A 17545-nucleotide genomic window follows, 5' to 3' on the forward strand; every position below is an offset into this window, starting at 1 on the left:
TAGAGCATTAGCCTGCCACTTCCAGCATTTTTCTTTTTGCTTATGTGGTGCTGAGGAATTGAACCCAGGGCCTTATGCCTGCAAGGCAAGCGCTCTACCACTGAGCCACTTTCCCAGCCCAGAAGAGGGTTCTATAGAGAGAGTTCCCACGTCCTTGCCATCACCTGTGATCACACATAGCAACTTGTATCATGTTCTTATATATACTTGAGTCTCCAGCTGGATCTGAACCCTGTAAGAGAAAGGATTCTGAAAGAGCTAAGTCTTTTTGTCCTTGTTTTCCCAATACTGAGCTTAGTACCAGGCCCTGAGAATACATTCAGTATGTGCCAAAGGAGGGAGAGGCTTGTCTCCAACAGTTGATTCAGTGCTTATACTCTCTACTTCCAAAAATGCGGGAGCCTTTTGTAGTGTTGCGGAGTGGCTGCTCCTGGGCCTACACACACCTGCTTTCCTGGCCCCCTCTACTGCAAATCCTCACTCTGCCCCCCTCTCCCCCTCCACTGGCCCCCTCACCCCACCCCGTGACGTTCCTCTTCCCAGTTACTGATTCTCCTTATGCTTCCTCACTTCAAAAGAAGTAGAGAGGTAATTTTTAAAAGAAGTCACTTTATTCCTATATCATGAAGATTGCCTTCTTTTGTAAACATGCCTTCTGAGGCTAACGCTGATAATACTTTTCATTCTGAGTGAAATGGCTAGCTCTGGGTCCTCAGCACCTCTCCCCAGATGTTTTGTCCATGCCTGGCTTGTGCTGCAGTTCAGAAAGCGCTACCTACAGCACGGTTGGCCTCCAGGAACTCACCAAAGGAATGCGAGTGCTGCTCTTTCTGAGAAGATGGTACTCATGTAGAAGATAAGTGTGGCTATGGGTCAGGGCTCACTTAGCATGTCTCTTGACAAAGAATTTGGTTGCTTGAAAGGAGCAAGATCAGAATTGTTCCCAGCTGAACTGGACACTGCAGCATCTTGGGGTGCAGAAAGGGTGTGTGTGTGTGTGTGTGTGTGTGTGTGTGTGTGTGTGTGTGTGTGTGTGTGTGTGTGTGTGTGTGTGTGTGTGTGTTGCCCTTTGAAAGGATGCACTACCACATTAAAAAGTAACACTTGGCTGGGCACTGGTGGCTCACACCTGTAATCCTAGCTACTCCAGAGGCTGAGATTTGAAGATCGAGGTTCAAAGCCATCCCATGCAGGAAAGGCCATGAGACTCTGATCTCCAATTAACCACCAGAAAACCGAAAGTGGCACTGTGGCTAAAGTGGTAGAGTACTTGACCTGAGCTAGAGAGTTCAGATACAGCACCTAGGTCCAAAGTTCAAGTCCCCAATCATATATATATATATATATATATAAACTGGGGCTGGAGAAATGGCTGAAGTGGTCAAATACAAGGCATGAGCTAGAAAATCCAGTGGCAGTACAAGGCCCTGAATTCAAGCCCCAGTACCAGCCAAAAAGAAAAAAACAAGTTAAAGTAGACATTAAACTTTTCCAGAAAGACCTGAATCCATTAATGCTGATTCTGAAGTCATAGCACAGAGCACACATAGATACATAGGCACTTTTGGGAAGCAGTATTCTTTTAAGCATTTTCAAATGCTCTCCCTAGAAAACATGTATTTTCCTCCAGAGGAAGGAGCATAGAATTGGTTCTCTTCATACATACATGGAGTATAGACTAATGCTATATGATAATGTATGCCACCTCCTAGAACAGTGATTCTCAGCCTGGCTGAGCACCGGATTGCCTGGGAGGACATTCAGCTTGGAGCCACTTCAGACCAACTGGATGAGAAGTTTCTGCGGCAGTTAAGATTAGATTTACTGCACTAGAGAAATGAGTCTGAATGAGTTGAATTTTTCAAAGCTGATGAAATTAACTTTATAAATAGTTTATGTACCCTTTTACCAAGTAATTCCTATTCTAGGAGTCTATTCTAAGACTATAGTGAGTAATTTGGGCTAAGATTTATGGAGAAAAATACACAATAGCATTATACATGATGGGGGGAAAATTGGAACGACCTAAATATCTAACAATAGATGAGTAGCTAAATTAATTGTGGCATATCCATAATGTTGCATATATTCACCCAGTAAAATGGAGTTTTTAAAGGATAATTAATAACTCAAAATGCCTATAATTGTAGATGATAAATAGTAAGACTTATAATACAAAATTGTAATTCTGCACGAAGGACGTTATGTGAAGTTTTGAAAATAGTCACACTTATGGAGATAAGTAGGAGTAACCAGAGGCTGAGGGGAGACGGTAAAGGAATTGTCTAATAGCTACAAAGTCTCTAGGGAAGATGAGGAAGTCTGAAGATGAAAGGTAGTGATGGTCTCACAACATTGTGAACATGCTTAAACATGGTTAAAATGATCGATTGTATGCTGTGTTATATTTTACCCCCTCCTTCCCAAAATAGAAAAGGCCTCCACCCTCAAGTGTTGTAGAATAGGTGAAGGAACATGGGATGAACTACAACACTGAGCTCTTGACAAAAGGCCACCTTGTCTCTTTTTAAGTAGCTATACAGAGGAGTTATGTTTTATGAATACAGTATATCTTGATGAATGTCAACATTACACATTATCTCTTAAAAGAGTTCAGCTGTGCTTTCATGGGGAAGAAAATAAAGGTTTGACATCTGGGGAAGGGGAGAAAATTATCAACATGTAAATGTTTATATATCTGGGGTGTCCCAATTCTTAAAATATATATGTGTGTGTACACACACACACACACACACACACACACACACACACACACACACACACACACACACACACACACACACATAGAGAAAAAAATCCAAATGATGGCAGTGATCACTTCTGGTTTGGTTTTCTGTTTTTTTTTAAAAAGACATTCTACAGTTTTTCTTAATGAGTATATTAAGGTATAAAACAATAATCATTTTTTAGAAAAATGATTTTAGCTGGAAAAATGGCTCAGTGGTAAAGTGCCTGCCTACCAAGTACAAGGCCCTGAGTTCAAACCTCAGTACTGCCAAAAAAATACAGGAAGGAAAGATTTTTCTTTAATCTTTTCTAATCTGCATGTAAAGGATGTATAGAGCTTATGTTTAACAACAGTCCCAAGTGGTGTGTCTGTACCCCCTAGGGAGACCATTCCTAAGAGCCTGCCATTGCTCACGAGGCTTGCTGACCAACCTTTCTGGTCTAGGATAGCTTCTGTGGAAGTCACCTAAGTCAAATCCTTGTGAATGGGTCCATCAAACTTTGTGAAGGGAGCCTATTACTAAAGACAACAGTAATATGCTTGCCCTTCCAGGGGATGGTTTTACTCCTGGGACATTAGAAAAAGAATTCAGTTGTGTGGAAGCCTCCAGTTTGCTAATTTTTTCTTCTTTTTCTTTGTGAGACCAGCACTCTGCAGTCACCCAAGCACCATTTATTTGTGATTTAAGAGCAGTCATCTGAAACTGACCCTGATATGGGCTAAGTGTAGATTTAGTGGAAAGTTATTGAGGAACTCTCAGAATCTCCAGCAATGCCAGACCCCATTTCCGGCCCAGGAAGCACAGAGCTATCTCTCTCTCCCCTCTCCCCCCACTCCCCATCGTGTAGTCACACTAGTCCTGGGCTCTGCCACTGGCATATGAATGCTGCTGACTCTGAGAGCATTCTGTCCTTCTACTTGCTTCTCTGTGTGTCTGATCACAGGTTCTAAATCCCATGCAGGTGCAAATGAACCTGCCAAGGCCCCACTAATGTATTTACTGCCAAGGAAGCTGGAGAAGAGCGTATCTGGCATAGCTCAGCATTTATCATGGCAGGGCAGCTTGGCCTTCCATTGAGAGTCTGAGAGGACAAGGGGCTTCAGGTACTGGGCAGTTCATGACAGGTAGCCACTATGATTATTTCATGGCTGTCAGTCAGTGTGGCTCATCCCTGCCAGAGTCCACTAATGAGCAGGTGATTATCTCCCAAAGTGCTAGCAGCTGTTGGCATCATTTTGCTTTAGGTCACTTAAGCATTTTCCCCAAAGGGGACTGTTAGAGGCTCCAAAAATCTATGCTGTTAACTATTGGGACTTCATGTGCCATGTCTTCATCTGGTACAGTAAGGCTGATAAGGATGCCTGCTCTGTGGTTTGTTTGTGTGTGTGAGGAATGAAGGGTGGTGGTAGATGAGACTAATACAGGCAACATTTAAAGACAGCAGCTTCTAGGAGTCCCTTCAGAGGGCCCAGCAACATGATGCCTTCAGAATTCAAATAATGAGCCTGACAGTTAAGCTATTCTCTTTAGTTAGTGCACACTTAACTTTGGTAAGAATATAATGTGTCATAGTCCTCTTGTATAGGTTGATGAGGCAGCCCATGTCTCCTCAGTAAATGATCCAAAAGCCTGGGATTATTATTTCTGTATTTATTTTTATTAAACACAAAGGCACAATGCTTATATGCCTCTCTATAGGGATTTAGGTAAAATTATACACACACGCACACACAAATGCCAAGGATGGAAACAAGACATCTCTTTTTTAAACTTTTTGATGATTTTTGTCTTTCTTTATGTATGGTGTATTTGTGTGTTTATCTTTGGGAAAGTGGAGGGAAGGTACGGAGCTCAAGGGAAAAAGGATGAAAAGTGCAGCAGTGGAGCTTACTGGATACTGATGAAAGTGAACTATACACTCGTGGGTGGAGATGGGAGGGAGAGGCTGGGAGAGAATGAAGGAGGAAGAGAGGACACCGTATGAAAGGAAATATACTCACTGCCTGATTCATGTAATCCCTCTGTACATCACCTTTATAATAACAGTAGAGTAAATAATAATTTTAAAAGTCTGTAGATGCACTGAAGTTGGACAAATAGAGTTTAAACAAGCTTATATATAAAATCTCCATTTTGTTAAAGGAATAGTGGTCACACAACACCTAATAAATGAGCTGACTAGTAGATGTGCAACAAAAAAGAATAAAATGTCCTAAACTGAAAAAAAAAAAATTAAAGCCTTCATTTAGCATACTAGCTACAGGGTTAATGGCCAGCTCCAGACACTGGTATCCCTGTGAACAGGGCTCTGTTGGATTTTTAGGCAAGCTCACACATCCCGAGAGGAGGGCAGCAGCTGGCAGACAGCTTTGTATGTCAGGTGAAGGAAAACTGTTTCAGTGGTCTAGGGAGCAACTGTATAAAAAGCATTAGTCAAGGTTTTGGTGCAGGTAATTTTCCAACCAAGATGTTACTTGTTCCAATAACATACCAGAAACTATTAGGATGTCATGTTCTTTAATCTAATTACTCTTAAATTGTAGAATGCCTAGAGAGAATCACTTGAGTCACAGAGTGCATTGAGCAGGCCTGGAGCCTTTAGATGAACCATTGTGGGACCATACTTGATGAAACTCTTTCTGATGCTTGTTCCTCACGTCCAGCCCAGGAAGATGTGAGATAGCTGCAGACCTTTGAGAGAGAAGGCAGTCTCTTCAAGTTGTTTCTTTCTCACAACCCAATCCCCTTGTTTGCAGGACTTTTTGTTTCGTGTGTGTGTGTGTGTGTGTGTGTGTGTGTGTGTGTGTGTGTGTGTGTGTGTGTGTGTATTTTTGGGAACTTTTACTTTGGAATCCTTTTTTTTTTTTTCCTCAAATAAAATCCTACTCAGAAGAAAGCCAATCTACACATTAAATCAAATTTCTCCTCTAGCTGAAGATAATCCTGGATTCCATAGCTGATGATCACAGGGAGGACAAGATGCCCTCTGACTGCCCCTCTGACTGGGCGCTATTGTCTCATAGTGCCTGATCACACACATAGTAGGTGGTCAGAGAGTTGGTACTGAATTAGTGAAGTTGGAGACACCCGGCGACCATCGCTTACGAAGAACAAGAGAAGCCTGAGTACCAAAACTTTCTACTTCTTTTCTTCAGTTCCACACTCCTAGTTTTCTTTCTGTTTAAATGCACTTTACCCCACACAGTCAAGGAACATTTCTGCCAAATGCAAAAATGTGAGACAGCTGATGAATTGACACTTCTTTCTAGAGGAAACGAGATGTTACAGAAATAGACTCTTTTGCTTCTTAGTAGGAGTTGCATTATATCTATCTGGAAAGTACCTTGGGAGTAAATCATGAGTCACACAGAGTAAATAATGCTATATGCAAATCAGAAATACACACTTTTTGCTAACTAGCCTGGCAAAGGGTGTGAAAGTGGCTAGCAAGCTAAGACTAATGATTGCAGGTGGAGTGGGGGAAATCACAGGACAATTTGTCTTGTTATATTTGGCTGAATTTTCTTTTTTTTTTTTTGCTACTATGAATCAAGAAAAAAATTCTGAAAGCAAAAATAAATTGAGAAAGCAAACAGAAATGTCTCCCCTAGAGTTTGATATGAAAGACTATTTGATGAATTTGATATTCATAATTGGTAGAAGTGCTAGTAGAAGTTGAGGTCAGATACTTCTCATAACTTATTAAGATTTGTTGTGAGTAAAGGGTTAGTCAGCAATTCATTAAAATGATTTGAAATAGAGTGTGATCAAATAAGAATTCCTTGTCACTTAGTAAAGTTGTCTTCTGTTTACTAATAAAGCTGTATTTTGATGAGAAATTGCTCAAGGGTAATTTATACTTATCTTGGCTCTATTTCTGTGGCTATTGCTTCACCTTAGTGATAAAAGTACCTAAATTGCAGAACAAGATATATTTGATGTTGCATTTTAAAGGTTAATAAATTACCATTGAAGGTTAAATCTTTAAAATTTAAGGATCCAGATTGTAAAGGGATATCTTAATTCCTGTACTTAGAGGTTGTTTGGGGAAGGTAAGTAAATGAGGACAGCCCCTAGTTTTCTCTAAGGCCTTGGCTTGCCTTTGCTGGGATTCAAGAGAAAATATCATTTCTCATCCTTTTCAAGGAACAGTAAAACAGAAAGATGAATTAACCAGGGTTTAGGAGTTAAAACTTATCACTTTTACTATCTGCTTTATTGGGTAGAGTAGGTTTATCTTTCTGTGGGCCAACAGGTCTCTAAGACTGAACCTTAGGGTCAGGCTTACCTAGTAGCAGGTGACACAAGTCACTGTAGACTTCTGAGGAGCAGGGCACAATGCGGCCTGTCTCCATGAACAATGGCTCCAAAGAGAAATATCTAAGCCAAATACACCCAGGCTGTCTTGGCTCACAACACCCTTAGTATCTGCATACATTTCTAGGTTTAAAAAAAAAAAATTACCTAGTCTATGTGTTAAGTAAATTAGATCCAAACAATTTATACTATTAAATAGGCTGGCTGCCTCATAATGTCACTGTTTCCCCTGATACTATCCTGCAGAATCCCTGGGAGTTTGCTTTGGTGCCCAAGAGTGGGTACCATGACATGTAATTTGGGAAATACAGTATCTTTCAGAATAAGTCAGTGTGGATCCTCTTGATAGAGGCTATAAAGTAGCAAAGAAGAACCATCCAAGCATTAACCTGGTGGAGCTCCCTCCAGGTGTAAGAAAGCTTTAGCAGAAGGAGGAAGTGAGCTCCTCTCACCTGCCACATTTGCTGAAGCATCTGGCTTTCATGGCAGGGTAATCCCCAAGCCGAAGTGACTTCCTGTCCTAGCAGAGTGGACACGTGAATTCAGCATGTACTCAGAAGCTATGTCATCAACATTCTTGGCGCCGCAGAACTCTTTGGAAAGGAAATGGAAAGTGAGGTGATAACCCCCAGGGCATATCCGAAGTGTATTTCTCCAGCAAGCTCTCTCAATTCACATGCCCTGAGGGCAAATACTGTGAAGGCTGAAAATAAACTTGTTTTCATTTGACTAAGTTATATACAGATTGTCAGTTTTCTAGAACCTTTGAGCACATGAATTTTTCTTTGCCCATAGCTCTAATGGGAAGCCTAGTCTGTAGTTAGAATAATGAACAGCTGGGCCTTTCATGTCATAGTCCTAACCCAACAATAAAATGGCCACTTCTTTCTAAGACAGAATTTCTATTAATAATAAAAAGAAATTTATGGTGGGTTTCTAGTCATAAACAACTAAATATGTGGGTGCTTCTTATCTAAATGATGGAACATGTCCAGACTGCACTGATAGCTTGATTGGTCAAGTGTACATTTCAATCATTCAAATTGGCCTCATCAGTAAAAAGCTAGTATTAGAAAATCATGAACTGCTCAGTGTGCCGAAAAAATATTGAAGTAGAGAAGTACTTAATTCCTTTATAGTAACATTTTATTGCTGTACTCAATACATTGAAATGTGTATACAACTGAATATGTTACTATTTTACCCATACCTCTTCTCCCTCAAAAGCACCTTCCAGAATGAATTCCCTGGGTAGTTTGCTCTTGATTCTGAATCACCATGATTTCCTGGAGAAGATAGTAAGCTGGCCCCTCAGTGGGAGCATTCCATTTTGGGAAGAAGCAGGGTTGTGTATGTGTACATGTGCCAGTATTAGGGCTTGGATGCAGGGCCTAGGTTCTGTCCCTTAGGATTTTCTGCCTCAAGGCTGGTGCTCTACCACTTGAGCATTTTTTTGACGGTTAGAGATGAGCCTCTCAGAATTGTCTACCCAGGCTATCTTCAAACCACAATTCTCAGATCTCAGCCTCCCAAATAGCTCGGATTGTAGACAGGAGCAACCAGCGTACAGCAGGAGTAGACCACAGCTCACCTGCTTTCACTTGTCATATGCAAGCATTCTTGCTTGCCTTTGCCTTTGTCTTTGTCTTCCTACTTCCTTGGCAAGTTTTACCATTTCTGAGCTCAGATTGCATCTCCCTTACCTTTGTAACCTCAGCTCTTGCTCTCATATCCAGCTTCATTCCTCTGGAGATCCTGACAGTTTAAGGGAGCCTCCTTGAAAGCTCAGTTTCCTTGTCAGTAAAATGGGGATAATTAATAATCTGTCTACCTCAGAGAGTGTTTATAAAGATCAAATTAGATTTATGCTAAAGCATTTGGTTAACTGAAAAATGCTATTAAATGCCAGGTGTTATAAATCATTAGCTGGTCTCTCTTCCTCAGCTAAAACAGTTTCTATGCATATTTTAGTTAGCCCCTGAACAATTCTTTGTCAAATAGCAAATGTAAATGCTGCTATTTTTTTTTCCTACTTGGATTATGGTGGCTCCTTTGCAACTTTATGATGTAGGCTGAATCTTTAAGTACTCCTTTGGCTCATATCTCTTCCCCTGAACACTCATGCAAGATCATAATCCATAAAACACAGAGGCAATAACTCCTTTTAATTGTCAGGAGTTCATCATTTGCTAAGTTCTAAATGCAGTCACTTAAGCACTTGCCTTGAAAAGCCTGTTTCTATTTATTCCTCAGAGCCGAGACTGTGTGAAGCTAGGCCCTCCTGGAGAGGGAGAAGTTGTCCAAGTCAAGTGGCCAGATGGCAAACTCTACGGAGCAAAATACCTTGGATCAAATGTTGCCTATATGTACCAGGTAGGTGCTGCTCTTTCTGTGATACTTTCCAAGATGAATGGGAAATGGTGGTAGAAACAGTGTAGGAATGTGCTAGTATACATTTGAAATTTCTCTTTTTTTCTGTGAAAGCCACAGAGATTCTAGGTCTAGTAACTCAAATTGAAGCTCTGAAATTTGCTGTTGAAGTCAGACATGGAAAACCCTGCAACATTTGGTGAATGGTTGAAAAGGAATATGTTTAAGTAACTAGATGAGAAGCTGTTTTACTATGTTTTCATTATATGAAGAGACTAATTGGCAGGTTCGTCTCAGCCTAAGGCTAAGATAGTGATGGCTATTCCTAGCTAGAAACACCAGAATTGATAGCTTTTGCCTGGGAGACATATCACTCTGGTCATCTCTGCTATACCAGCGGTACTCATTGGCCCATTTACAGCCAGTTGATGTCCTAAGGAGCTGGTGCTTTTCACCCACTCAAGCTTAAAATAATGCTATTTAAGGAAAATTCCAGCTATCAAGTGGATTCTGTTCAGTAGGGAACTTAGAGAGTTTGCAATTAAAAATGAAAATATTTAATTTTAATTTAATTTAATAATAATTCTAGAAATAAAACTGAGTTAAGTTTAAAAAAAAAGGTAACAACATGGATAGCACACATGCTTTTGTACTCCTTCAGAAGGCCTTAAAAAGTGGACACATTCATTAGATCTAAAATATTGTAGCATTTTCAGCAATACGTCAGCATTCCAGGCTAAGGTAAAGTTAAAAAAAAAACAAAACCAAAAACCAGAAAGATTGTAGTAAAGAAAAAAAAAAACAAGACGCTTCAGGCTTATTAAGTAAAAACAGCTTGAAAAATGATAAGCGTGCCAGTTTCAGCAGAGTAAATGTTCAGGCACTGATAAGGGCCAGGGCTTAATGGAATAGTACATTATAGGACACTGCACGAGGAATTGGAGGAATGCGGTGTAATTAAAAGAGTTTGAAGAAGTTTTGAAAAACTTAGAACATTTTTCATGGTCTAGAAAAGTCTCAGGGGAAGGATTTATACGTATCCATTGTGTATGTGTGGGGAGTGTGTATATGTTTAGGGCTTTTCCCCACTTGTATGTGGTATCTATGACAGCATCTAGTTGCAGATTTGGAGTATTTATAATAGGGTGAATGCTGGATGGAGCTTTTTGCAAGAAGATTGGCTAGAATTTGGCAAAAATCCTAAGACAGGCTGCAGATAATACTGGTGTTCTCTGGCAAAGAAGTATCATTTAAAAGAAAATAATTGCATTTAATTAAAATTAAACAGATAGGGGTTGGGAAGGTGGCTCAGTGGTAGAATGCTTGCCTTGCACACATGAGGCCCTGGGTTCAATTCCTCAGCACCACATAAGCAGAAAAAGCTGGAAGTGGTGCTGTGGCTCAAGAGCTAGAGCGCTAGCCTCGAGCTGAAGAGCTGAGGGATCACACACAGGCCTAGGTAAATAAATAAACAAACATGAAACTTGCATAGCAAAGCTGTTTGCCATGAGAAAAGTAGCACAGAATGAAGACATATTGAAATTCAGCCAATTAGTAATCAGTGTGTTAACTGCAGTTGAATTTATGATGGCCTGTCAACATAAAACTCTGGACATATTTATAGACTCAATGAAAGAGTGATATTAAAATTGTCTCTCAAGCACAAGTAGCTTGAAATTCCTGATTAGGTCAAATGTCGTGTTTGTTGTTTTGTGTCTATTCAACTTCACCATTGAAGAAGCAAAACGTAAGAATAGGTATGAATGAGGTGCAGTGTTCATATTGTAAGTGTATATGCTTAATTTGCCCTTATAGTAGTCCTTATATATAGGTTTTGTATTGACTGACTTCTATTTTGCAAACTAGGGAAAGAGGGGAGGGGACTATTTTGCAAACTGGAGTGTGGGGAACTCAGTAAACAAATTTTTAGTAACTTCATGAAAAGAACAAATTTTTGATCATTTGATCAAGAGCAAACAGCTCTGTCCTTACTGGAAAGAACAGCTGTCTCTGCTCTGCTGAACCCATCCTGGGTTTTAATACTGAGACTCACACCAGGAGCAAGCTAGGATGGTGGGGCAGTCTGTTCCTACTCTGATAATGCTCTGTTTTACTTTTGTACTTGCCTTCTTTTATAATTGTCAAATGGTCTAAAACAGGTGAAAGTAGACACAGGTGGGTCTAGCTATACTATCAAATTATATAAACACATTGACCTAATTAAATATTGAAGAAACCATTGTGCTGAAAGAAAGAAAGAAAAGAACGCTGGGTGCGGGTGGCTCACTCCTGTAATCCTAGCTACTCAGGAGGCTGAGATCTGAGGATCGAGGTTCAAAAGTCTGGTAGGAAAGTCTGTGAGACTCTTATCTCCAGTTTAAAAAAACAAAAACAAAAACAAAAAACAGAAGTGGAGAGTCTTAGTGATAGAGTCTTAGTCTTGGTAAGGGAGAAGAGGACCAGGGGAGAAGGAAGGTGAGGTGGGCCGAAGGAAGGAAAGGAGGAGAGGGAATTTCATTTCATGTTTTTTCAAACCCCAACAAAATTTTGCTTATTAACACAATTAGATACTTTAACTCACCTTTTGGACAAGAATTGCCAGCACATTTCCATCTGTTAAAAGTGTGACATCTGGGCTGGGAAGGTGGCTCAGTGGCAGAGCACTTGCCTTGCATGCCTGAGGCCCTGGGTTCGATTCCTCAGCACCACATAAAGAAAAAAGCCGGAAGTGGTACTGTGGCTCAAGTGGTAGAGCGTTAGCCTTGAGCTGAAGAGCTGAGGGACAGCGCCCAGGCCCTGAGTTCAGGCCCCACAACCGGACCCAAAAAAAAAAAAAGTGTGACATCTGAGTGATTTAGAATGACTAAATGGCTGTTCCACCAAGTCAACACATCTTGTTTTTTCCTGAAGAGCACACATTGAAGTAGATTGCTTGTTGCCATTTGGTTAGGATGCTGAAGAGTTTTAAACACTTTTCTTTGAGATGATAGTGTATATTCACACATCGATGAGGTTTACATGCTATGCAGTTGAGAAACTGGGATTTACTTGCTTCATTTGAATTTGACAAAGATAGTTGGAAAGTGAAAATGTTAGAGTTGTATGGGGAACTTGAAAAGCTGTTTCATCCAAGTTTCTCACACAAGAGCAACACATCATCTTTTCCCTCACAGAGGAGCAGCTCTTCCCCTGTATATTGTCAGAGCTTTTTAAAGAGACATACATGAGCTAAGAGATCCAGTGTTATTTTAGTGATCAGTTTGCCACTGTTTCATGATCTGAGAAATCATTTGGTAAGCCCTTACTTCTTTTTTGCTTTGAGAGTACTGTTCTCACATCTCATATTCCACGCCTCTCCTATTCAAGAAGTTTAGCTGTTTTCAAATCTGCTTTATTGGCTGGATATGGTGTAGATGTCTGTAATCCCAGCTGTGTAAAAGGTATGAGTAGGAATATCACTGTCTGGAGCCACCGGGAGCCAAAGAATGACTCTCAAATAACTACAAATAAGAGCTTAAGGCATGGCTCAAATGATTGAGCACCTGCCTAGAAGGCATAAGGCATCTAGGTATTGGTGGTGTGTGCCTTATAATCCTAGCTATTCAGAAGGCTGAGATGTGAAGATCAAGTTTCAGGACTAGCCTGATCAGACTAATCCAAGATATTCTTACCTCTAAATTAACCAGCAAATGTTGTGAAAGTAGAGGTGTGGCTCAAGTGGTAGGAGCACCCAGTCATGAGTGGAAGAGCTAATAAGCAAGAGCATGAGGCCTTGAGTTCAAACCCTAGGATGAAAAAAATAACCTCTACTTTGTTTTAAGATTTTCAAGGAAAAGAGCTTTCTAACTTTACTGGGCTTTGGCTACTTCTGTGTTTGATTTGATTTGAGTCTTTAACACTATCTTTTTTTTTTTTTTGCCTTTGATAATCAGTACTTGTCTGCTTTTAATGTATATCATGATGTCTTTTATCAGGTTGAATTTGAAGATGGATCCCAGATAGCAATGAAGAGAGAGGATATCTACACCTTAGACGAAGAACTACCCAAGAGGGTGAAGGCTCGCTTTGTAAGTGCTGACGGATGCCACTTGGGGGGTCCCACCAGTGGAATCTTTGTCCTTTCTGTGTTTCCTAAGATGAACAGGAAATACTTTGGGGCTTTGAGTTAATTTAGAAGAAAGGTGATGTAGCATTTTGCTTATTTACTAAAATGTACTGAATAAAAGCTTCAAATTTGGTCAGAAATCGGGGAAATCAGTTGTATATGGCTTCATTGCCTTCTAATGAAGTTAAATGACATTCTTTGCCATTAGCATTTATCGATGCACAAAAGTAGTCATTGAATACATCCTCTGTGCAAAGCATGAGAAGCAACAAGATTCCATCAAGGCATTTGCTATGTGGTTAGCAGAAGCAACATGGAGAGGAAGTTTTTAGTAGTAAGTGGCAGGCAGCACAGTGAATGTCTGGTCCTTAGTTATATCAGAAGATTGCTAATGTTTCTGACAGCTTCGAGTACCAACCAGTTCCCAATTTCTTAATAAAAAAGGTAAAGCCTGAATATTAGTTGTGGGAATACGAAAGGCCTTTTTAGTTGCAAGCCTAGTACATGCCACTAAAAGATAAACACGGACAAGTAATCTAAACAAATTGTTCAAAACCATCATTCACGATAATTTAGGTTTCATATTATTGTGTCATAAAATATTTAGTGGACCCTGAAATGAAGTCAGTTTTGCTCATTTAGAATTATGTCCACTGCATCTGTGAGATGATAAATCCTAAACAGAGAAATTTGAATGAATGGGACTTTTCCGACTAAAAATGAATTTATTTACTGAATAAATGGAATGAGATTTTCCCAGCTAAAATGGACTTATTTGCTGAATAAATGATACTCTTCGTTTTCAGCACATGTTTATGATAGTCTTTCCCATGATGACAGACCTACTATAAATTATCTGGTTATTTTGGGAAGCACCAATGGTTTCCTTAAGTGTGAATCATATATTCAGTTCCTTTTCCTGTCAGTTGGGATCCTAACTGCAGGAACCTGCATCAGGTGTGAACCAACAGTGCCTTCGCAGTTGCATCCTCAGGAGAAAGGTCCTTAAAGTGAATAGTCAAGAGGAGAGTGATGGTCTCAGTACTGCTACCCACCAAGTTGGAAGTGTGGGACCGTCAGGCATTGTCCATGCCCATCGACACAGGTTAAGGTTAGCTAGCAGATAATAACTGAAGGAGAGGGAAGGTTAAATGTGTCTACTGTAAAGCCACCAGCTAATTCTTCATAACTCCTAAATATCCTATGCAACTACTAGGATCTTGATTTCTCAGAAAAGCCTTCAAGGTGATGGAGATGATGCTCTCTCATTTTGTTTCCATGTCCTCCTGGCTCTTGGCTCTCTCTTCCCCTCCTTCTCCTTTCTTTTTGTTTCTTATTGTCTAGAGAGTTAGGGGAATGAAATATTTAACCTTCTGGAAGTCTCTTATGACTTTGATTTTCTTTTTTTTTTTTTCTTTTTTTTTTTTGTGACTTTGATTTTCTATTCAATGTATGACTGAATACCCTACCAGCTGAGTCTTGTAAATTTCACATACTTCTACTCACTGGCTTTAGAAGAAAACCTCTTTCTACCCTGGTCACAATCTCATTGTTCTGCAGCAGATTTGGCTTAAGTATCAAGATGTCTTCATAGGCAGTTTTATCTGGACACAGCTCCTGAGTTTCCTAAAGTCTGTTTCCTTGAGCAAATACATCAATGCTCATTTAAAAAAATTTTTTTTAAATAATATATAGAATATTTTTTAAAAAGAAGCAATGGAAAATACCTAAATCCCATACTCACACCAAATGCAGCATGTTCTATCAAACACAGCTGAGCCTAGTAGGGTGCAAAGTGCAAGACCCCTGTGTCTGCCTCTGTTGTTAGTGGATCAAAGTACTCTGCTATGGCTAACCTGCCTTTGCTCAGGTGGGTGATTAACCCTCTGGCCCTTGGGTCATCTGTCCATGACTGATTTTTTTTCCAGTTGGTGAAACAAATCTAATTGGAAAGCCCATTGATGGAAGGTTGTTTTTTTTTTTTTTTTTATGCTTAGAGCAATCTTTTTCTTTTTTCAAGCTATAGGTTAGCAGCCTTCCTCAGAAGGCCTTCATGTTTTAATGACTTGGGCTCACCCAGATTCACGCCGGAGGAGGGAGAAATGTTTCAAAAAGAGTCAGCAGTCCACTTCATGATTGTGCTGGGTTCTTTTCCACTTACTTCAGAAAAGGCCCCATTACCTTTTATTGTCTCACAGAATAACCATGGCAACGGTGCATAATTAACTGGAGCTCCTGGTGAATTGGCTTTATGATTGTGTTTGAGAGGCTGACTTTTGCTGTTCTTGCACAGTGGCAACACTTTCATAGATGTTTTATTTTCTCCTGTGATAACTTTAGCACTTAGAAAAGTAAAAGACTATTCAGAAGTGCTTTGCCAATAGTGAATGAAACAAAATGTTTTTTAAAAAATGACACAGAGCACTCAACCAACTTTCTTCCCTAGTGAATCTCGGTAGGGGCAAGGGAACCTGTCCGGGTAGTTCACCACCCTGGATAATGTTGGTGTCCAGTCCTGGGCTGGTCAATAAATACCATACTCTAATGCAAAGTAACACTGGCTGCTTTTAGTCCACAGCCTCTGACATGCGATTTGAAGACACATTTTATGGAGCAGACATTATCCAAGGGGAGAGGAAGAGACAAAGAGTGCTGAGCTCCAGGTTCAAGAATGAATATGTGGATGACCCTGTGTACCGCACTTTCTTGAAGAGCTCTTTCCAGAAGAAGTGTCAGAAGAGGCAGTAGTCTACCCAGGGTGCTGCAGGCCACGAGCAGCTCAGGCTGGAAGAGGAAAGATGAAGGGACAGCTTTGGGGCCGAGCCCTGTGTTACTCTGGGATAGGTGGCTGGGTGCATCTTTCAACAGTGGTGAAGAAGGTTTCCAGAGTTTGCTGACCAAGCAAATAAAACTCATGTATTTTCACTTGGCTTCAGCAATCTGAAGTCATCCCTCCATCTTACTCTCACTTGGAGCAATTATTCTCTGTGATCCCAAAGAATTTTTCTTAAGTGAAAAAAAGTCGTAGTGAATGATGCACTAGAAAGAGCCACTGCCAGAGATGAGGTAGGTCTCCATGCACGGCTCAGGCCCCTCAGGAAACACATGGAGGGTCCCCTCCCCAAGCCCAGCAGGTGGGAGGCTGGTAATTTATACATTTTTCACAGTCAGGGAAGGACTTTCACTTATTTGTTTTAAATGGCAGTTTTTATAAAACATTTTTAAAACACAAATGGCATGTATGGTAATGAGATTTACCCGTGTGCTATCTGTATTCCCTTGTACAGAACTTTTACATTTTTTATATTCCTATTACTTTTGATTGTGTCTGATGAGAACTGAGTCAGCCTTCGTGAAATGAAATTTTTGGCTCTTGAGGAGGAATTGTTATGACTTCTATGGGAATTTTATATATTTAAAGAGGGAGATCTGGGGCTGTTATTTTTAAACACTTTTTTTCATAATACCTATTCTGAGTAGATATTTATAAAATATATGTTTCTTTCATTATGTGTTTGTAAAATTAGAGTTTAAAGAAATATGCCTTGATGCATAGTTTTTACCTAATATAACATGAATTTTTTTTCTTTTTAAAACAGCCTGAAATGTAGTCGTGTTTAAAAATAAAGATTTCCATTTTCTCCTATCCTGTCCTCTGACTCATTTCTTTGGGTTTAAAACTAACAGAACACAAAGTTTATTGAGGTGTAGGCCCAGGTTTTTCTGATCCTCCTTCCACCACTGACTTTGTATACAGCTGTGGAGTGTGTATTACAATAACATTATAGATATGGGATCATCTCCCTGCCTACCATGCAGGCTGAGTAGTTTTCTTTATTCCCTGGGTTCTGGAATACTTTTCATCCCAGGTTGCCTGGTCCTAGTTATCATGAGAAGGGACTGTGGAGGAGGACAAATCAGGAAAGGGCAGCCTGTGGGCACCCAGTTAAGTGTCTGCTTCAGTTAAATAGGGTCACAATTATGCTGTAGATTAAACAAGCAA

At 40.1% G+C, this 17545-nt stretch overlaps 1 protein-coding gene across 2 annotated transcripts in view; it reads left to right on the forward strand.

Annotated features, from left to right (window-relative positions):
• Positions 1 to 16739, forward strand: part of Kdm4c (lysine demethylase 4C) — a 309906-nt gene extending 293167 nt beyond the window's left edge. For both annotated transcript variants that reach the window (XM_042686652.1, XM_042686655.1), the window contains 3 exons: positions 9321 to 9440; positions 13412 to 13504; positions 16114 to 16739. In XM_042686652.1, coding sequence (XP_042542586.1) covers positions 9321 to 9440; positions 13412 to 13504; positions 16114 to 16290 — 390 coding nt within the window. In that variant the 3' untranslated portion in view covers positions 16291 to 16739. The remainder of the gene's footprint in view (positions 1 to 9320; positions 9441 to 13411; positions 13505 to 16113) is intronic.
• Positions 16740 to 17545: the final 806 nt, after the last annotated feature.

The sequence above is a fragment of the Dipodomys spectabilis genome, unplaced genomic scaffold (assembly GCF_019054845.1).
Source record: "Dipodomys spectabilis isolate Male_0828 unplaced genomic scaffold, ASM1905484v1 ptg000098l, whole genome shotgun sequence".
NCBI classification, from domain to species: Eukaryota; Metazoa; Chordata; class Mammalia; order Rodentia; family Heteromyidae; genus Dipodomys; species Dipodomys spectabilis.